Source organism: Anomaloglossus baeobatrachus, chromosome 12, assembly GCF_048569485.1.
Source record: "Anomaloglossus baeobatrachus isolate aAnoBae1 chromosome 12, aAnoBae1.hap1, whole genome shotgun sequence".
Taxonomy (NCBI): Eukaryota; Metazoa; Chordata; class Amphibia; order Anura; family Aromobatidae; genus Anomaloglossus; species Anomaloglossus baeobatrachus.
The window spans coordinates 47,066,434-47,088,983 of record NC_134364.1 but is presented as its reverse complement, the minus strand read 5'-3'; the positions used below and the strand labels follow the sequence as shown (position 1 = coordinate 47,088,983).

The 22,550-nt window shown below is 47.9% G+C and overlaps 1 protein-coding gene across 3 annotated transcripts in view; it reads left to right on the top strand.

The window, feature by feature from the left end:
* Positions 1-22,550, top strand: part of KIAA0586 (KIAA0586 ortholog) — a 355,375-nt gene that overhangs the window by 250,030 nt on the left and 82,795 nt on the right. For 2 of the 3 annotated variants that reach the window (XM_075329932.1, XM_075329930.1), the window contains 5 exons: positions 1,806-1,882; positions 5,285-5,410; positions 6,506-6,665; positions 8,594-8,733; positions 14,045-14,132. In XM_075329932.1, the coding sequence (XP_075186047.1) occupies positions 1,806-1,882; positions 5,285-5,410; positions 6,506-6,665; positions 8,594-8,733; positions 14,045-14,132 (591 nt within the window). The remainder of the gene's footprint in view (positions 1-1,805; positions 1,883-5,284; positions 5,411-6,505; positions 6,666-8,593; positions 8,734-14,044; positions 14,133-22,550) is intronic. The other variant, XM_075329931.1, reaches the window with a different exon arrangement.

The following is a 22,550-nucleotide window of genomic DNA, read 5'->3' as shown; positions in this document are numbered from 1 at the left end:
GATTGGTAAATTGGAACACGCGGGGTTAAAATTTCGCCTCACAACATAGCACCTGGCGCTGCCCGGGATAGTAACAGTCTCTCTGTTTCTCTCCCATTCTCTGACTGTCTCCCCCTCTGTATATATCTCTCTGTCTCTCTCTCTATCTCTTTGTCTGTCTGTCTCTTTCCCTGTCTATCTCTTTCCCTGTCTATCTCTTTCCCTGTCTGTCACTTTCCCTGTCTGTCACTTTCCCTCTCTTTCCCTGTCTGTCTCTTTCCCTCTCTTTCCCTGTCTGTCTCTTTCCCTGTCAGTCTGTCTCTTTGTCTGTGTCTGCCTCTTTCCCTGGCTGCATTGTGACACGCCAACATTCCATATAAGGGCGTGGCTGCGCATTCTTCTGACGTTCTGGCTGCACTGTGGCTCCCAGCTCCATTCACTTTAATGGAGGCAGGTTTTTTGGCGAATAACTGTAAAGCGTGGTGTTAAAATTTCCCCTCGAAACATAGCCTATGACGCTCTCGGGGTATATACGTGTGAGTGTGCAAAATTTTGTGGCTGTTTATCTGCGACGGTGCGGATGCCAATCCCGGACATACACACACACACATACATACACACACATTCAGCTTTATATATTAGATTGTAATAATATCACCCCTTAGGCCTTTTGCCAATGCTGCAGATTTATCGCAGATTTTGCCTTGTTTTTTTCACGGATTTGCCACGGATTTCTCCAAAATCCGCAGTACAGTGAGTCCCCAGCCATTTCTATGGCATTTTTTGAAGTCTTGTGCCCATGCTGCGTTTTTTTTCCGCTGCGGAAATAGCGCGATTTGCCTGCGGAAAAATCTGCAGCATGTCAATTATTCCTGCGGATTGAGCCCATGAAAGTGACTGTGAGGTCAAAAATCCACAACAAATCTGCAGGTCTGTTCCCATAGGGTGATTTTTTTTTCCTGCGTTTTTGGTGCTTATTTTACATAATATATATATATATATATATATATATATATATATATATATATATATATATATATATATATATATATATAATTTTGACATGTATGACATCAAGAAACTTTTGATGGTCAAAATCCGCACCAAATTCCACACCAAAAATGCACAAGGTTTTGGTGCGTTTTTGTGGGAGATACTGCAGATTTTGCTGCAGAAAAATCTGCACCATCTTTTGTCCGTGGGCACATAGCCCAAGCCTTCATTTTTGCAAACTGAATAACCCCAAATTTGATAACCTGTTTATAAGGATTGGGACATTTAAATTCCAAGTGTCCAAACCATTGCTAATGTCCTCTGTCAGGGTAGAGTTGGGAGCCCCCCTTACACATCAGATGGCCAGCTGGTACTGCCAAAATATCAGAATTCAGCCGACTTTCTTGTAAGGTGTATGGAACTTTTAAAGTGTCTATACACATTACAGCCAAGATGGCGGGAGCAGCCAACTGTGTTATGTGCATCAGAGCCTCCCAACCAGTTATTTCTGGGGGAAGAAGTATCTGACATGTTGTGTTTCACTTTGTTTTTCTGCTGTCAGGTGATTTAATTGTATGCACACTCGGCTGACTGAGCGTGCATGTGTCTGGGAGGCTGGGAGGCCAGCCGTCTTGCATTGCTCCAGTCTCCAGAACTCCCTGCTGTGTGATTATTTGGACTGAGCGCACGTTTCATTAATCATTCATTTTTTGGGTATATTGTGCAATTAGCTGCTGTAATGTTTTCCAGAACTGGCTATGATTTTAATTAAATGAGCTTTATTTCTAAACTTTTAGCTTGAAACATTATGCGGGATTTTTTTTTTATTCCAGACTTGGCAGCAGGTGGATTGGTCTATCCAAACTTGATGGAAAGTTTATCCAGCACTCTTAAGGACACTAATGACATGGTAATGACTAGATCTATGTATCATTCAGTGAAAGATCAACATTTGGTGCAAAAATTGACGACATTCAGAAGTCTGTCTTCTGTTCGGAGCGTATAAACATTAATGTTCCCGTACCATGGCCGGCGGTCTGTACTGAAGGAGGTGGCCGGCGGTCTGTACTGAAGGAGGTGGCCGGCGGTCTGTACTGAAGGAGGTGGCCGGCGGTCTGTACTGAAGGAGGTGGCCGGCGGTCTGTACTGAAGGAGGTGGCCGGCGGTCTGTACTGAAGGAGGTGGCAGGCAGTCTGTACTGAAGGAGGTGGCCGGCGGTCTGTACTGAAGGAGGTGGCCGGCGGTCTGTACTGAAGGAGGTGGCCGGCGGTCTGTACTGAAGGAGGTGGCAGGCGGTCTGTACTGAAGGAGGTGGCCGGCGGTCTGTACTGAAGGAGGTTGCCTGCGGTCTGTACTGAAGGAGGTGGCCGGCGGTCTGTACTGAAGGAGGTGGCAGGCGGTCTGTACTGAAGGAGGTGGCAGGCGGTCTGTACTGAAGGAGGCTCCATATTCTGAGAATTTATTAGAAACTAGAAGGTGGCCGGATTCTAACGTATCGAGTAGTCTAGAATGTGTATGTAGGTTAGCAGATTGAATAATAAGGTAATGAATGGGCTGGATGGGTTCGGTGTAATTTAGAATTCTTATAATTGTTTATTGGTTTTAAAATGACAAACAACAGAAGGAACAGTTTTAATAGATGAGTCTAATGTTTAATGATGCCCATGGCTTGTAATGAAAGAAGGCCATGAACAGTGTAAAGGTAAGTAAAAATATGCTGATGCTGTGATGTGGCCCAATGCTGGTATGTGCCCCCATCGTGGTGCAGCCATCATCCTGACATGTGCCCCCATCCTACGGGGTAATGTGTGCGGGGGGCGGACTGTGTGTGGGGGGGGGATGGAGCCGAGCGGGGCTATGTCGCTGAGAACGTCAGTGCTGGGGACTGCATGGCTGGGGACAGGTGACTATCCAGGTGTGTGTGTGTGTATTCAGTGTATACATGCAGAGGGCAGAGGGGTGGAACCGAGTGGGGTAATGTGTGCGGGGGCGGAGGCGAGCGGTGGGTATGTGTCGGCTGGGTTGCCGGTGTGGGCTCCCAGGGGTGCAGCACTCACCGGGGAGTCGGGGCTCCGTGTGGGTGCGGGGAAAAGTGTCGGGCGTCATCCTGTCGGCCCGTAGTTCGGGCTGTTCAGTTAGCTGAACCGTTGGTCGCAGGATCTTTAGCGCGCGCTGTGGCGACGGTTGTCACTGTAATGACATCATTTTGGAGCAAGACAGACAGAGAATAAGGCAATTATATATATATAGATGTGCTTTATTAGATGTTACACAATTTCTGAAAGCAACAGTCCAGCAGTTTTTTTTTTGTTTTTTTTTATTTCACTACTTTAATGTTTCTTCTAATCTAAGCCCCCGGCCCCCTGTCTTATACTCACCCTCCTGTTATCTTAATTTTCTATTTGTGTCACTCCCATCGTTCTCCATCTGTTTGTGACCTGATGGCAGCTCCAGTGCTTCACAGAGCACACAGAGGTCACAACTCCATACAAGTCTATGAGAGCCTTGTTGTGGCTCTTATAGAGTTGTATTGAAAGCTTGTGATGTCACTTCTGACTTCCAGCTACTCAGAAGGTGCTGAGAGATCAGAGCTCCGCCGATAAAAGGGGAAGACGCCAGAGGTTAAGTATATTATTAGGGGCAGGGACCTTAGATTAAAAGCACCACTCCAGCGCTGAAAAAAAATACCCTGCTTAAGTGGTACTTTAAACAGTGGGGTTGATTGGTGGGAAGGTAAAGCCATAGATAACAACCATGTGCCGAATGACCTGAAATTCCATTGTTTGCCATGAGCATCACAACAACTTTCACATACAATAGTTTTGGAAAATTTCTCCCACAACAGGAAGGGGAAAGATGTTCCTTAAAAGGATTGTGTTAACAGAAATTACATATATTATTGAAATCAAATGTTTGTAATTGTAAAAAAAAAATATTTAGCAATGGTTTTTTTTCATATCTATTTCTTTATTAAAAAAATATAGAAATGTAGGAATCTTGCAGTTTTCACAGTAGCCAGTGGGGCTTTTTTTAGACTCCTACATATGTCTTGTCCTTTCAGTAAACTTTTACAGGAGTCCCATTATCATCAGAGGCAGGATTACAATGACAGGTAACACCTCTGTACCCAGCTTGATAACCCAGGATCTGCCAATAACAAAAGTCGATATCTCAGGTCTCACTGCTCCCCCTCCCTTCACAATGATGTTTCCACACGCACATTAGATGCTTCAATACAAAAGATGGGATCAGTCAGTTTATTGCAGCTAATGTACATGTGGTTTCCTGAAACAGTAAGTGAGAGTCTAAAAAAAGTCCCAGTTGTCAGCGTGAAAGTTGATTTCTAAATTTTATAAGTATTTTTTTAATTGGACAGATGGGCGTCATGTATTAAAAGGGGTTACCTGGGACTAAGGTATTGATGACGTATTCTAAAGGGGGCTTTACACGCAGCGATATCGCAAGCGATGTCACTGGTGAAAGCACCCGCCCCCGTCGGTTGTGCGTCATGGGCAAATCGCTGCCCGTGGTGCACAACATCGTTAGGACCCGTCACACGGGACTTACCTGCCTAGCGACGTCGCTGTGACCGGCGATCCGCCTCCTTTCTAAGGGGGCGGTTTGTTCGGCGTCACAGCGGCGTCACTAAGTGCCCGCCCAATAGAAGCGGAGGGGCGGAGATGAGCGGGCGTAACATCCCGCCCACCTCCTTCCTTCCTCATTACCAGCGGCTGCAGGTACGGTGATGTTCCTCGTTCCTGCGGTGTCACACGTAGCGATGTGTGCTGCCGCAGGTATGACAAACAACCAGCGTCCTGCACCAGCAACGATATTATGAAAACGAACGACGTGTCAATGATTAGGTGAGTATTTTTGATCGCTAACACTCGCTCGGAGCTGTTACACACAACGACGTCGCTAACGATGCCGGATGTGCGTCACGGAATCCGTGACCCCGGCGATATATCGTTAGATACGTCGTTGCGTGTAACGGGGCCTTTAGTATAGGTCATTGGTATCCAATCGGGGATTCTGACACCCGATACCCCCACTGATCAGCTGTTACAAGGTCCTGTGTTGGCCAGAGGTACAGAGTATATAGAGCCGGGTCCCTGTACTTTGTGCAGTAACATAGTGACGGCTCCAGCTCTACTATTGCCGTAACCTGCCGATGGTTGCCACACAAGCCCATTGTAGCCAAATACTATAGTTGTTCTCTCATTAAAGTGCTTGGAATATGTTGACGATATAGAAATAAAGATGACTATTTGTGAAAATGACTTCTGCCAGTAACAGCGAGACTCTCCTCCAGGAATTCGATCCTCCCAGTGAAGGGCAAGTGATTGACGGAGGAGCGCGTCATGACCCCATCCGGGCGCTCTTGGCCAAATTAAATCAGGATCCTGTTGCGCGGCGAGAGGTTTTCTACCATCCCGAGGTAAGACGCCGTCTTCTTTGCAGCGTATGGCACGGTAATAGGGCTATGTAAGACGATCGGCGCTAGTACTCCTGTGTGGGTTTCTTCATAGGGGTCACGTTTAGTGCGTTTACGTCTCTTTTATTAGTATTTATTACGGAGCCTTGTTATATCTGCACATATACGGCCTCGTTACATCATTCCGGACATTTACTGATCGCTTTTAAGCTGGTGTCACACTAAACGACAGCGACAACGACGTCGCTGTTACGTCACCATTTTCGGTGACGTAACAGCGACCTTGTAAGTCGCTGTTATGATCGCTGCTTAGCTGTCAAACACAGCAGAAGCAGCGATCATAACGTCGCTGTGCTACATGTGCAGAGAGCAGGGAGCCGCGCTTAGCGCTGGCTCCTTGCTCTCCTGCAGCACACATCGGGTTAATTAACCCGATGTGTGCTGCAGCTACATGTCACAGTTCAGAGAGCAGGGAGCCGCGCTTAGCGCTGGCTCCTTGCTCTCCTGCAGCACACATCGGGTTAATTAACCCGATGTGTGCTGCAGCTACATGTCACAGTGCAGAGAGCAGGGAGCCGCGCGCACTGCTTAGCGCTGGCTCCTTGCTCTCTTTGCTACAGTATGCATCGGGTTAATTACCCGATGCGTACTGCAGCCACATGTCACAGTGCAGGAGCCGGCACTGGCAGCAAGAGCGGAGGCTGGTAACCAGCGTAAACATCGGGTAACTAGGGAAAGGTCTTCCCTTGGTTACCCGATGTTTACGCTGGTTACAGCTTACCGCAGCTGCCAGTGCCGGCTCCTGATCGCTTCATTTCGTCGCTCTCTCGCTGTCACACACAGCGATGTGTGTGTCACAGCGGGAGAGTGACGACCAAAAAATGAAGCTGGACATTCAGCAACGACCGGCGACCTCACAGCAGGGGCCAGGTCGTTGCTGGATGTCACACACAGCGACAGCGACGGGACGTCGCTGCAACGTCACAGAAAATGGTGACGTAGCAGCGACGTCGTTGTCGTCGTCGTTATGTGTGACACCAGCTTTAGTGTCTTTCTTGACGCGTTTATTTACTTAGCTTTTTATTGTCTTTGCTCTAGAGCTCCGGGGATGAGAACAGCATGGGGGAAATCAGCGAGGGTCAGAGGCCATGTCTGACACCAGCAGCCGAGCAGATCCTAGAGGGACATCCTGCGTATATGGACCGAGGTCAGCGAACGATGCATCCATCACCCCATGGACCACAAATGAATATACCAGGTCATATACATTAGTTTTTTTGGTATTTTTTATGGTGTTACTTCAATACAACCAACATATTCTGTAGTGCTGTAAGGAGACGGACTCCAGATCCTGTCCCCAATATTATTTACACATTGCTAGTCTTTAGAGGTTTCTGTGGCTTTTAATATCCCTGGCCTTGCCTTAGGGCATCAATATCGGATCAGTGGGGGTCTGTTGTCCATCACCCTCACTGATCCGCTGATGCGAGTACAGCGGCGCTGCAGCTTCTTCACTGTATACAAGCACAGCAGATAGTGGCTATACCGGGTACTACAAGCCTCAGCCGCTCAGCCCCATATCCGCGAATGGGTGTGATATGCAATACCAGACGCAGCTCTTATTAAATGTGCTTGTAACGAAGAAGCCGAAGCACCACTGACCTTCAATGAGACGACCGAGGGGGTGCTATGTCAGACCCCAGTATATCTGGCATCTGTGTGAACATAGCCTAAATGTTTAAAGATGGCTGTATGGAACCAAATGTACAATACCGAGAGACAAGGATATACTGCCATACCAAAAAACTAGAAATCATGTCCATTTACTGGTAAAAAAAATGTGCAGTGATGGACATATCCCCCTTTAAGTCTGTCATTTGACAAGTGTCCTGTCAAAATGTAGGTCTGCCGAACAATATCATGTAAAAGTTTAAATTACTGTACGGGGTCTGTATACATATGGTATAACAGGGTGTCAGTCCATCTGGCGGACCTCGCAGCTCCCATGTGGGTGTCATCCAGGCTTTCTAAATGCCATTCTTCCCCGTGATTCATGACCCCTCCTTATGATTGGTACATCAGCTGTTCAGGACCTAGAAATCAGTCGTTGGCCCCTTTGGACACTGGATTTGGCAGCAATGTTGTCATGTAGCTTTTTGATTAAAGGGGTGTTCCAGTAATATCAGGTTTAAAGGGTTTTTTACATAATTGGAAGGTGGCTTCCAAACGCTCTTATATACCAAAAACACCCAACAGAGCAGCTACCTATACTCTCCGAATTCAGCGCTGGCTCGTCTACTTCAGAGGAACCGCTAAGCTTGGTGATTGTCTGCAGTGGTGATACTCACTGTCACCGCTGCAGCCAAAACACCAAGACCTGAGCCGGCGCTGGACCTGGGGAGGGCAATTAATAACCTGCTCTGTTTATTGTTTTAGGTTTGGAGTCCACTTTCCTTAAAGTGTTAAAACCTCTTTAACCCCATTCCACTGGATAGGTGAAACCTGTAGATGGCCGAGCCCTGTCTGTTCTCCAGAACGTGTGACCACCTCTAGAAACTGACGAAGAGGGCAGAGGAAATCAGCTATGTATATCAGTTCTATACAGGGCAAGTGTGGACCACTATCACCCATGAAAGGATCACGCGGGAGCCCCAGACTGGTAATTAGGCCTGAACCGATACAGCAGTTATTGACTATGCACCCTTCATTTCGGCCCATCAGTTGGGCTGTAGACCTTGGACGTGGCGCTCTCCATGTCCTTGGGCAGTAAAATGGTGGTTTCTCGTGGTTTATCTAGGTGACCGTTCCCAGGCAGTCCATAGATACACATCTGTATGCAGCCGTCTACTACACAAGAGGGCGGTCACATAGGAAATCAGGTCAGCGCCATCTTTATCCTTATATATGGGTGAGTGCCCCGTCCAATAGTCCTATTCTTTCGCAGGTAGAAAAGCTTGAAGACCTTGGGTAAGTTTAGGGCTTCACAAAACACTAACATTATGGGTTTTTTAAGAAATTTAGGTCCAATCCCTTTAAGGATATAACAATGAAACGCCACAGTTACATTGGGCAATATCTTGGCAGAAGAGGCCGAGTCGCGGGCTTACATTTTACATTTGCTGGTAATTATTTTTTCTTCATTTTAAACATGTACTCGTCCACTAAAAGAAAGCGTTCCCTCCCCAGGAGAGAGCCAGGGAGACGCCGGTAATATTAGTTCTGGGCCAATGAGTCTCGGTGATCTGGAATCTCAGCTTTTGCCCGCTTATTATCCACATGCCGAAGATTTGCACCAAATTCCAGCTGCGGCCAGAAACACCTCACAGGTGAAGACATGAATGCTTTGTTCTGTACTGACATTTTTTCTTTCCCCCACATGTGTTTTATATTTTGCTCTATTCCTACTCCTGGAACAAACAAGGGCCCTTCAGTACCGAACGTTTTATAGCCTCCGCCAGAAGAGAAACCCTAATTATTCCGCTTCAGTCGGGGAATATGAAAAGGAACGTCTGTTTCTGGAATGACAAGTGGAGTATTTGTCGGGAAAGATTTCAATTCCGTCTTATATTTAATGTTGAGTTGCATGAAACGGCCGATATAATCTACCTATACATTAGGCTCCTATATGAAAGGCGGCACGTCAGAAGCTGGGTCACCGCGGCTCCATGAGATGGGGTCCGAGTAGGGAAGCTTCCTGCCGTGCGTCTTCACCTAATAGCATGGAGTCTTCCATATTTCTTCTTCTTAATGACAAAGTGCAGCCTTGAATGTGATTTTGGCCAATGTTTAAGGCTAGTTTCACACTTGCGTTGAACGGCATCCGTTGCATTGCGTTGTGTGACGGATGCAATGGATGTGTTGCATATAGTGGCACAACGGATCGTACAAAACAACAGAATCTTTTTTTTTTTTTTTTTCTTTACAGTTTTTTCGGTGGCAGACTATTGTGAACGATCAGCTGATCGCTCACAGCAGCCGGCTACCGGGTGATCAGCCGATCGCTCACAGCAGCCGGCTACCGGGTGATCAGCCGATCGCTCACAGCAGCCGGCCGCCGGGTGATCAGCCGATCGCTCACAGCAGCCGGCCGCCGGGTGATCAGCCGATCGCTCACAGCAGCCGGCCGCCGGGTGATCAGCCGATCGCTCACAGCAGCCGGCCGCCGGGTGATCAGCCGATCGCTCACAGCAGCCGGCCACCGGGTGATCAGCCGATCGCTCACAGCAGCCGGCCTCTGGGTGATCAGCCGATCGCTCACAGCAGCCGGCCACCGGGTGATCAGCCGATCGCTCACAGCAGCCGGCCTCTGGGTGATCAGCCGATCGCTCACAGCAGCCGGCCACCGGGTGATCAGCCGATCGCTCACAGCAGCCGGCCACCGGGTGATTCGCCGATCGCTCACAGCAGCCGGCCACCGGGTGATTCGCCGATCGCTCACAGCAGCCGGCCACCGGGTGATCAGCCGATCGCTCACAGCAGCCGGCCGCCGGGTGATCAGCCGATCACTCACAGCAGCCGGCCACCAGGTGATCAGCCGATCGCTCACAGCAGCCGGCCGCCCGGTGATCAGCCGATCGCTCACAGCAGCCAGCCACCGGGTGATTCGCCGATCGCTCACAGCAGCCGGTCGCTGGGTGATCAGCTGATCGCTCACAGCAGCCGGTCGCCGAGTGATCAGCTGATCGCTCACAGCAGCCGGTCACTGGGTGATCAGCTGATCGTTCGGCCGCCAAGAATGTGTGCGAGGGGCAGAGTGTTGGGTGGGTGGAGCCGAGCGGGGCAATGGCGCTGAGGACGTCAGTGCTGCGGGGACTGCATTGCTGGGGACGTGAGAGTGTGTGTGTGTGTGTGTGTGTGTGTGTGTGTGTGTGTGTGTGTGTGTACGTACATGCGGAGTGCGGGAGGGGGCGGAGTCGAGCGGGGAAGTGTCGGGCTCCCTGCACACGTAGCCAGGGTAAATATCGGGTAACTAAGCAAAGCACTTTGCTTGGTTACCCAATATTTACCTGGGTTACCAGCGTACACCGCTTAGCTCTGGCTCCCTGCACACGTAGCCAGGGTAAATATCGGGTAACTAGGCAAAGCGCATTGCCTAGTAACCCGATGTGTACCCTGGTTACGTGAGCAGCGAGCCAGAGTCGTCCATACAAGTCTATGGGAAGCAGCCAAATCCGTTAACAGATTCCGCTGTTTTTTTCCAAAACGGCGGATTTCAGCTGAAGAAAAACAACGCAAGTGTGAAACTAGCCTAACACGGATTAGTGTCCAGTCTTCTGGTTGCTGTCCCATCACAAAAAATATAGGGGTTTTCCAGATTGATAACTTAGGACAAATCGTCAGTATCTGATCGGTGGGGTCTGACACCCAGCACCCTGCGTGTCGCAGCTTTCTAATGTTACCATATCAGCCCTTGCCCTGCTTGATAGTAAGTGCGTTAAGTTCTCAGGCTATTGAAAAAATATGGCTGAAATCCACCAAAACCTCAAAATTATATGTTTGTGCACCTAGGAACACTGATTTATAAGTAAAAGGTTGTGTTTTCAGGAGCGTACCTATTCCAGTTCCTACTTCCCAATGGGGCTCTGCACTACTAATGACTCCTTGGCTAGGTCCTTCCCGGAGGGATATCTGGCTATTTTCTGTGTCGAGACTCCTAATGGAGGCTCCACGGACCTTTTTTGATTTGCTACTAATGACTGATGGCATGATTGCTCTTCTTGCGCATTCTCCTAGCAGTAGTAGCTTTGCCTTTGAAGCATCGGAGGGGCCCAGGGGCACTGAAACCATCCAGATCCAGAAATCCAGCCTGATTGAGAGCAGCGCTTACAAGCTCTAAAGGAAAGAGCTTCCAACGCTGCAACCCTTGACTATGAGACTGGCAGTAAACTATACACTGAACAATCCTTCATAAATGACTTAATGACAAAATGTATAATAGGTGGAGGATGGTTGAACTAGATGGACCTAGGTCTTTTTTTTTTTAACCTATGTAACTATTCTTGAGAACAGAGAGAACCTTTATAAGGTTACTTGTATTTTAGAAGCACTTTGTGATTTTACCAACTGAAGATGAGACTCCTGTAAAGATAAAATGCACAAAAGGGAACTTGGTAAATAGATATAATGCTTCACCTATGACCCTGATTCCCTGCCTGTATTATTCTCCAGAGCTGCATTCGCTATTGGGTATGAACACTCAACGTCTTTTTCAGGCAGAATCCACCTGAAAATGAAGATTGTGCACAGCAATGTGAAAACGACATTTAATGTGCACGTGTTTCGTCTTATGTCGCTTTTAACCACTTCAGCATTTGAAAATGGTGAAGGGCTTAAAATAAGCCACATGCCCATTCTTTATAGAACTGAGCCACCGCTAAAAATGGCGACAAGACGCCTGCAAAGCTGCTCCAGGCATAAGACCACTGAAGTGGCTTCTCCTAGGAAAGTCTCAATAATGAAAGTCTCAAGACAATATGTGCAGACCTGGCCGGGATCCCTGGAAAGTCTCTAACAGTCACTGGTGAGCTGTCAAACAGGAAGATCTGGCCAACGATGCAGCAGCGATACGGACCTGCGGAACAACCTCGCTGGTCGTTGGGGACGTGTCACACCGCAGCTATTTGATGACTCACACCTATGTTAGGGGCGTGGTGTTTGGCGCTGAAGCCACCTAGGTGTCCTTTTTACACACCCCCCTCAGCTCCGATTGGTGATCGCTAGGGCGTTCTTATTGGCAACTCCGAGCTTAGAAAGATTGGTAAAAGTGGCACTTGTATATCCTTTGTTCCTGAGCTTATGTTGCTTAGTGGATCTTTGTAGAGTTCTCTGTGCGGCGACTCCACACTGGTTTATCTATACAGCATCAATACAGCTTCAATCAAATGATGCTTACAGTATAGGCTTTATAGTATTGCAGACTGGAGAACTCTCTAATGATCTGCAATCCAGCACGCTCAGGAACAAGGTAGCTTTGAAACAAAGGACGGAAGCGCTAAAGTTGCCGTCTTTTCAGTGAAAGCCGCCCAAACAGAACGCAACAGCGACCACCATTCGGAGGTAAGGGGGCGGGAAAGGGAACGCTATAGCACGCCTACGGGCTGGGTTCTAAGTCGCTAACAATGTCGTTGTAACGGTGTCAAACACACCGATGCATGCTGCGCAGCGGGAAACAAAGGACCAAAAAAAGGTCCTGAACGACTTGTAGCGATCAGCGACCTCACACCGGGGGCCAGGTCGCTGATGTGTGTCACACACTGCAAAGTCGCTGGGGAGGTCGCTATTACGTCATAAAACCGGTGACGTTACAGCGATATCGCTAGCAATGTTGCAGTGTGTAAAGGGGCCTTAAAGTTGCTCCATTTTCCATGTACAGTGGAACCTCGCTTAACGAGTAACCCACTTAACGAGAATTTCGCTTAACAAGTAAATCTTTCTGTAAATTTGTAACTCTGTTTACGAGAAAGCTTTGCTGTACGAGCAAAATCCTCACCGCACACACTTCCGGTTCCGTACATCCACCGTGCTCTGACCCGCTCTTGCAGTCCACACAAACACACACAAGCACGCACAAACACACATGCACGCACGCATACAGTATTATGCTCACCTTACCTTCCGTTCCATTGCTGGACTCCTGGGTCTTGTAGTTCGCCGGTACATCGCGACGAGGGAGGAATCCTCGTGGCGAACTACAAGACCCAGGAGGCCGGCGATGGAACGGAAGGTACGGTGAGCATAATATGTGTGTTTGTGCGTGTTTGTACGTATATGGAATGGCACAACAGGGGACCAGGATGGGACATTGAACAAGTTGTGGAACGAATTGTCTGCATTGCATTATTTCCTATGGGAAATCTTGCTTTGCTGAACGAGTAACTTGGTTAACAAGCACACTCCCAGAACGGATTGTTCTCGCTAAGCAAGGTTCCACTGTATCTTGCTTTTATTATGACCTGTGCACAGTTGCTGAAGGCTGAGCGTACACTATATACAGGAGCGGCGTCTCCCCATGTTGGATTTACCCCACAGTGAACCTCGGTGTATATGGACAGCTCTTAGCCATACGTCAGTGTTTGCATTCCTGTTAGTCGCACACACTGACTGGAAGTCTTACTAATTAGCAGCACCGTGCGATCTTCTCAGTTATATTTAGATAGTCACACACACCAAAGGTGTCAATTTCTGGAAAGTACAGTGCCACAATGGCCATCATGTACTGACAAGCCCTGAACACTCAATGACTGTGCTTATCTATGTAAGTGCAGCATCTAACAGCTCCAGGTCCACTCATTCCAATGGTAAAAAATTGAAAATTGAAAAGATTGTGCCCTTTGGCTAATGAGATCCCCTCCAGAGTAAAATGAGTCACAGCAGATAACCTGCGCAGCACAGACGGCCCCCAGATGTGTTATCTGGAAGGACGCCGGGATGCAGTGACCGCATGGCTTGGGTTACTTCCATTGTCCGGGGTGTGCTGTTTTTAATGGTCCGTTCTTTATGGTCATTTCTGTAAAGGAAGCTGTTACCTGCTGTGAGTTTGCAGGAGGGCAGCATGGGGTGTTTTCATTCTTTTTTTTTTTTTTTTTTTTTAGTATCCCATTCTCATTTGCTTTTTAACACTTTCTCTAATTATCCCAGGGTCCTGGAGAACCTCAAAGAGTGCACCATCCAGCGCCCGCCCGCGTCATACAAGTTGGCGTGAAGTCAAGCGATGATCCACAGCAAGGTAAATGTTTGTCTGAGTTTTCACAGCCAGCGGTTTGGCAGAGGATGTTTTTCTATGCACATGCTAAGTATTCTGAGGCCGGTGTGAAAGCGGATTCTGCCGGGAGGTGTCCGGCTCCCCTATAGGAGGAATGTGGACGCCAGTGCTGCAGAGCGCCACAAGATGGCAGCACGGTTTTGCCTTCACTCTGAGGCCATAGGATATGTTTGGTGGATGCTATGAGTGATTTTTAAGAGTGTTTAAGATTTTCATTTTGTTTCCTAAACTATGAAGTCAGAAGAAGCCTAAAAACATTTTTAAAAAACATTCTTAGGGAATGTGCGCACGCTGCGTTCTGTCAAGTGCAGAAAAAATGCACCCTCTGGCAGACTGGACAACTGTAAACACTGCGTTTGACAAAAAAATGTATCCAAAACGCATGCATTTTTGACAGTGCGGTCCCACTCGGCTCTACTACATCCCCATAGAGCATGGCTGGCTGCGAGACAGAGCCGCGCGATCAGAATGAACTCGGATGAACTTCACCCCACTTCACTGTCATGTGTGTGTGTGCCACAGCCTGATTTGCGGTGACCGGTGAAGGACTTACCGGTGACCACAATTCCCTTGAGTGACTGAAGTGAGCCGTGTGATCAGCGGTGCCGTCACTCAGGTTACCCGCGGCCAGCTGGAGTACTCCACCCGAGACCGCAAATCACCTGAGTGAGCGCACCGCTGATAGCGTGGCTCACTACAGTCACTTGGTTGATTTGCTGTCAAAGGGGGAGGAGTGCACCTGTGGCCGCGGGTAACCTGAGTGACATCACCGCTGATAACACGACTCACTTCAGTTGCTGCGTGGAGCTGGCCGCTCCTGTCAGCTTCCGATGTAGCTGAGCTGAAAGCGTCATGGGACCTCATGTGGATTGCGTCGGACCTGGAGGGCTGTTTGGAGATTAATAAAGTGGTGAACGAGGTGGGTTTTTTTGTCTTTTATTCCAAATGAAGGATTTTTTGGGTGTATGTGTTTATTTTCTTTAACTTATAGATTAATCATGGGGGGTGTCTGATAGACGCCTGCCTTGATTAACATAGGACTTCGTGGCAGCTATGGGCTTCCATTAACTCCTTATTACCCCGATTGCCACCGCACCAGGGTAATCGGGATGAGTCGGGTAGTCTAATGGATAATGCAATTCAGCTGCTGGCTGATATTTTTAGGCTGGCGGCCTCCCCATAAGGTGGTTAATTAAGAAATAACGTCTGGAACACCAATTCTGAGTCTGAACTGGGTGCAAAAACCTAGAAAATCTAGACTATATGGAGAGAAGGTATGCACACCAGTGACTATGTAAGGGGAATATATGAAAAGCAGAAACTGCTGTGTGAATACTGACATGAAAAATCCAATAGCTATATGTAAGAATGAAAATATGAACAAATGGAATCTGCATTACTGCCATGAACATATGAATCAAGAGAAATTTAGCTACTGAATTAGCTCATTGAATTGTGAACCCGGCCCCACCCAATAGCCAGTCCACATTATACACATAAGGTGGGGATTCCTAATCCTGAGAATACCAGCCATCAGCTGTGTGGCTTTACCTTGGCTGGTATCAAAATTGGGTGGGACCGCATGTCGTTTTTTTTTTTTTAAATTATTTATTTTACTGCACAATATAGACCCACCCACCGGCGCCTGTGATTGGTTGCAGTGAGACAGCTGTCACTCAGCATGGTGGTCGTCTGAATGCAACCAATCATAGGGGCTGGTGAGCAGGGGAAGCAGTGAATATGAGATGGAATAATGAGCGTCCGGCATTTTCAAAAGCTGGAAAAGCCACCGGAGCACTGTGACAGATGTGCAGCATTGCGCCGGTGATCGGTGAGTATGAGAGAGGGGGAGAGACCGACCAACGGACAGAGAGAGGGACAGAGAGACTGACATAGACAGAGGCCGACAAAGAGACAGACCGAAAGACCTGCGTTTGTTTGTCAAAAAATCTTGCAGAACGCAACAAAAATGCAGTGCAAGTGCACAGGTAAACATTTTGGTTGCGTTTTGACACACCTCATTGATTTCAGTGGGTGGAAAATGCAACCAAAACGCACAAAAGAAGCGACATGTTGCTTGTTTAAATGCATCGATTTTGTCAAATATTTGGCATCCAAAACACTGCGTTTAAAAAACCAAGGTGTGCTTGGAATTTGAAGACTTCTCATAGACTTTGCTGGGGAAGCAGAACACATGCATTTTGACAATGACACAGTCCAGTTTTAAACGGCAGCCAAAACTCAGGAAATAATGCAACGTGCGCACATGGCCTTAAAGTCATGCCATTGCAACAAAAACATAGACTGTGTAAAACGTCTGCGGTAGTGCATGACACTGGTGTGCTATCATTGAATCCCAGTGACGCGCACCTATCCCAAGCCCTGCACCAGGCACAAGGTAGAGTATGAGATTTGCTCACTCAGAGTGTACATTTAAGATCAGTTTTTATGGCCAGTTGTTTTTATCTACCCCCTATCAAAATGGTCTATTAGAGCATATGGACCTCACTGAGAGGGGTCCGATGGCGGGCAGCGTACAAAACAAACAGTGGTCCTGCTCTAGAGGACTCTCCATTACTTGCAATAGTGCTTTGTGCTATTATTCTGTATGTTAGACGTTGCCAGTTCATCATGGCTTTAGGACCCAAAAAGTGACAATCTGTCAAAAAAATAGACTGAGTGACCCAAAATCCATTCCCTGGAGGTGTGAAGTCTCCGTTCACTATGGCTGTACTTATTCCTTACTATAATGGTTTACTCTCAGATAGTGATACATGGACATGTCCTTTCTGCTTGTACGTAGTCGGCAATGTTCGGACCGGCCGGTGGGTCTCCTGAGCTGAATTCACCAGCCTCACGTACAGTATGTCTGAGGTTATCCCGTTGGGATCAGGAGACCATGAAACATGGACATATAAATGCAACCTAAATAACTCCTTTTATTACTAAAGCTGGTCATACTTATACGACTGCTGACATCCCACTGCTCATTTGGCCATCAACCTTCTTCCCACTCCCCAGTTGACAATTGGTATGGCTGAATATTTGTGTGTTCAAAGGGGAGAGAGGAGAAAGTGCTGCCTGACAGCTGTGGCAGGGTTTATCTTCTGAAGAACAAAAGGGTTAAAATCCCAATTATATGACCATTATCTCCCCAGACCTCATCTGTCCGAGAAGTTTCGGGAGATCTACACACACATTAGATTGTCAGCTGATCCCGCAAATATAATTTCAGACTTATGGGGCCGACCTACATAAAGAGATCAGAATCTGGTTTCCGATCAACAATTTTGCAATGATCAGAACAATTTGTATACAACAAATTAAGGCGACCATCCCTATTGTGACTTATGACCACTCCTGCTGCACTTGTGGGCAGTGCCAGACAAGGGGACCTGAAGATGTCTCCTGGATCAGCAGATAAGGTTACAATTAAGAAAGATATAGACAGGGAGCCTGACTGTGGTCAAAGTGTGAAAGTAGCCTTGTGAGAGGAGAGGGGAACCATGCTGGGGAACCAAGGAATGAGAGGGGAACCATGCTGGGGAACCAAGTAACGAGAGGGGAGCCATGCTGGGGAACCAAGGAACGAGAGGGGAGCAAAGCTGGGGAACCAAGGAACGAGAGGGGAGCAAAGCTGGGGAACCAAGGAACGAGAGGGGAGCCATGCTGGGGAACCAAGGAACGAGAGGGGAACCATGCTGGGGAACCAAGTAACGAGAGGGGAGCCATGCTGGGGAACCAAGGAACGAGAGGGGAGCAAAGCTGGGGAACCAAGGAACGAGAGGGGAGCAAAGCTGGGGAACCAAGGAACGAGAGGGGAGCAAAGCTGGGGAACCAAGGAACGAGAGGGGAGCCATGCTGGGGAACCAAGGAACGAGAGGGGAGCCATGCTGGGGAACCAAGGAACGAGAGGGGAGCCATGCTGGGGAACCAAGGAACGAGAGGGGAGCCATGCTGGGGAACCAAGGAACGAGAGGGGAGCCATGCTGGGGATCCAAGGAATAAGAGAAAAACCATGCCAGGGGATCAAGGGAGGAGAGGGGAACCATGCCAGGGGATGAGAGGGCAGAAAGCAATAGAGATGGGTGTTCAATTGCCGCGCCAACAGATCACTCGTTCAGATGATGAAGACCAATGTCACTTTATTTGCATATAGGTCTACGCGTTTCAGGAGCACCTGCTCCCTTCCTCAGGACCGTCAGGTTAAAAATAACATTTGATGAGATTTGATGTTATTTTTAACCTGACGGTCCTGAGGAAGGGAGCAGGTGCTCCTGAAACGCGTAGACCTATATGCAAATAAAGTGACATTGGTCTTCATCATCTGAACGAGTGATCTGTTGGCGCGGCAATTGAACACCCTTCTCTATTGCTTTCTGTTATCTGCCACTGGGTGGCTGCAGCCGTGGATCGTGTTGTACATGCACATATAGTAGTTGTGACTGTCACAACTACATCAGGTGAGTAAGATTACTCCCCCCTCCCCACCCCACACATATTGGAGTAAGACCCTATTTGCGCTTGTTTGTCCACAGTTCTTTTCTATAGGGATGAGAGGGGGAAGCCATGCCGGGGCAAAAAATAATGGGGACGTCTTTAATTTGGAAATTACAGGTTGACCATGGGGAGGTGGCTACTTATGGATTTATGTTTGCTTGTAGGTAGCAGCATGGATTTTTCTGTAGTCCTAGTCTGGGCCTGGTTCGGAGTGACATGCTCATGTAATGCCAGGCACTGTTCTCAGAGCAGAGATGGTTAGAAAGTCCATACAAATGAATGGGGATTTTGACCACCTCTCCCCTGAAGTAGGGAGCATCGGGACACCATCTTTGAGATACATGTAGGTCCCATTGGTTGGACTCACATCTACTATATCCTGTGGATACGCCAGAAATGGAGGGGTGGCAATATCTATGAGGTTTCATGATGGCGATCTGTCGGAAGTCCACACAATGAGGACCCCCTCCCCAGCTGCGTGTTTTGCCCCATTAGCAGGACTCCACTACATTTGACATCCAATGATCTTTCCATGTAATAAGGGCTTTTCCAATATGATAACTGCCCCTTTAAGGATATGCTACTGAAATCCGCAGTGGTCACTAGCCGCCTCCATGGAACCGTACATGGAGATTCTGATGATTTATTAATCTGTATTATTCCTTAAATGACATTTATAAATCTACTTTATAATTAATAGAAAAATATTCTGATGTTTTGTAGACAAACTGGAGACTTTGGTAGAATTTATGTCTAATTTTGGGCTTTGTGGCACCGGGGAATCTTTTCTCCAGTTTATGCAGCTGTTTTCGCTGATTTAATGCTCTATTATTTATGTGGTGGTGAAACCTCAGAGACTCTGTAATAAGTTTTCCATTTTTTCTATATCTGACCAGTTCTCATTCATGTGAGGCTGTATGGGGGGACGGAGACCCGGAGATTAATGATGTGGACGAGGACATCATGGATCGTGTTTTCCTATCGCCGTCCACCAAGAAACGTGTACTTATTAATTACGTGAATATACCACTACAACCATTTATACAAACCCCCTTTAACCATTGTGCACATGAGACTCCGGCCTGTATTGTATTTAATGGAAATGGACACTTTGGGGGGCAATTCTTTCTCCTTTTTTTTTTATTCTATTCCCCATTGACTTGCATTGCACATGCTATTCGGAATGAATGCGCGAGTATTAGACAGTGCTCGTTATGAGTATAGCGAGTACGAATAGTTAGGTACTCGCTGAACCCTAGTTATAGACTCTCCATTCTAAACATGCTCACTGATAGGGTCTCAGTTAACTCATTCTGAAGTCAGCAATAGACCGTGCACTACAAAGGAGTATTTCTGGCAACTGTTTTATGATCAGCTGAGAGATATGGGGTTCAGGACCCTAAGAGGATAGAAATCTTTAAGATACCAACATGTTTTCCATCATTTTACAACCACGTGGCCAGGTGACATGTTTCATGTGTATAGGAGTTGATCGGATCGGCTGTTGGTGTTCTCAGTCTCATATATGCCTACGCTGGCAGTAAAGTTCAGGTCAGGAGATTCTTGGATAGTCCATGCATCAGGGTCCATACTCAGCCACACACGCAGATATGTGAATGCGGCATTTGCAAGAGCTGATAACCATTGAATTAGGATTCATAAGAACGCCTATCAGCCCATCGCTCAGCAGCACATCACCAGAATAAATGCATCATGTGCTGCTGATAACGTGATGAGGACAAGACCATCGTAATAACGATCGTTCAGTTCCAATCAGTTTTTGTTAGGCTGATAAACGCCAAATGACTTGTATATATGTGATCACTAGTGATGAGCGGGCACTACCATGCTCAGGTGCTCAGTACTCGTAACTAGTGATGAGCGGGCACTACCATGCTCAGGTGCTCTGTACTGGTAACTAGTGATGAGTGGGCACTACCATGCTCAGGTGCTCAGTACTCGTAACTAGTGATGAGCGGGCACTACCATGCTCAGGTGCTCTGTACTCGTAACTAGTGATGAGCAGGCACTACCATGCTCAGGTGCTCAGTACTCGTAACTAGTGATGAGCGGGCACTACCATGCTCAGGTGCTCAGTACTCGTAACTAGTGATGAGCGAGCACTACCATGCTCAGGTGCTCAGTACTCGTAACTAGTGATGATCGAGCACTACCATGCTCAGGTGCTCAGTACTCGTAACTAGTGATGAGCAGGCACTACCATGCTCAGGTGCTCAGTACTCGTAACTAGTGATGAGCAAGCACTACCATGCTCAGGTGCTCAGTACTCGTAACTAGTGATGAGCGAGCACTACCATGCTCAGGTGCTCAGTACTCGTAACTAGTGATGAGCGGGCACTACCATGCTCAGTACTCGTAACTAGTGATGAGCGAGCACTACCATGCTCAGGTGCTCAGTACTCGTAACTAGTGATGAGCGGGCACTAACATGCTCAGGTGCTCAGTACTCATAACTAGTGATGAGCGGGCACTACTATGCTCGGGTGCTCAGTACTCGTAACTAGTGATGAGCAGGCAATACAATGCTCCAGTACTCATAACTAGTGATGAGCGGGGCACTACCATGCTCAGGTGCTCAGTACTCGTAACTAGTGATGAGCGGGCACTACCATGCTCAGGTGCTCAGTACTCGTAACTAATGATGAGCAAGCACTACCATGCTCAGGTGCTCAGTACTCGTAACTAGTGATGAGCGGCGCACTACCATGCTCAGGTGCTCAGTACTCGTAACTAGTGATGAGCGGCGCACTACCATGCTCGGGTGCTTTGTACTCGTAACTAGTGATGAGCGGGCACTACTATGCTCGGGTGCTAAGTACTCGTAACTAGTGATGAGCAGGTATTACCATGCTCAGGTGCTCAGTACTCGTAACTAGTGATGAGCGGCGCACTACCATGCTCGGGTGCTCAGTACTCGTAACTAGTGATGAGCGAGCACTACCATGCTCAGGTGCTCTGTACTCGTAACTAGTGATGAGCGAGCACTACCATGCTCAGGTGCTCTGTACTCGTAACTAGTGATGAGCGAGCACTACCATGCTCGGGTGCTCGGTACTTGTAACTAGTGATGAGCGGGCACTACCATGCTCAGGTGCTCTGTACTCGTAACTACTGAGCACTACCATGCTCAGGTGCTCAGTACTCGTAACTAGTGATGAGCGGGCACTACCATGCACAGGTGCTCAGTACTCGTAACTAGTGATGAGCGAGCACTACCATGCTCAGGTGCTCAGTACTCGTAACTAGTGATGAGCGAGCACTACCATGCTCAGGTGCTCAGTACTCGTAACTAGTGATGAGCGAGCACTACCATGCTCGGGTGCTCAGTACTCGTAACTAGTGATGAGCGAGCACTACCATGCTCAGGTGCTCTGTACTCGTAACTAGTGATGAGCGAGCACTACCATGCTCAGGTGCTCTGTACTTGTAACTAGTGATGAGCGGGCACTACCATGCTCAGGTGCTCTGTACTTGTAACTAGTGATGAGCGGGCACTACCATGCTCAGGTGCTCAGTACTCGTAACTAGTGATGAGCGGGCACTACCATGCTCAGGTGCTCAGTACTCGTAACTAGTGATGAGTGAGCACTACCATGCTCAGGTGCTCAGTACTAGTAACTAGTGATGAGCGGGCACTACCATGCTCAGGTGCTCAGTACTCGTAACTAGTGATGAGCGGGCACTACCATCCTCAGGTGCTCAGTACTCGTAATTAGTGATGGGCGGGCACTACCATGCTCGGCGTGCTCAGTACTCGTAACTAGTGATGAGCGGGCACTACTATGCTCGGGTGCTCAGTACTCGTAACTAGTGATGAGCGGGCACTACCATGCTCGGGTGCTCTGTGCTTGTAATGAGCAG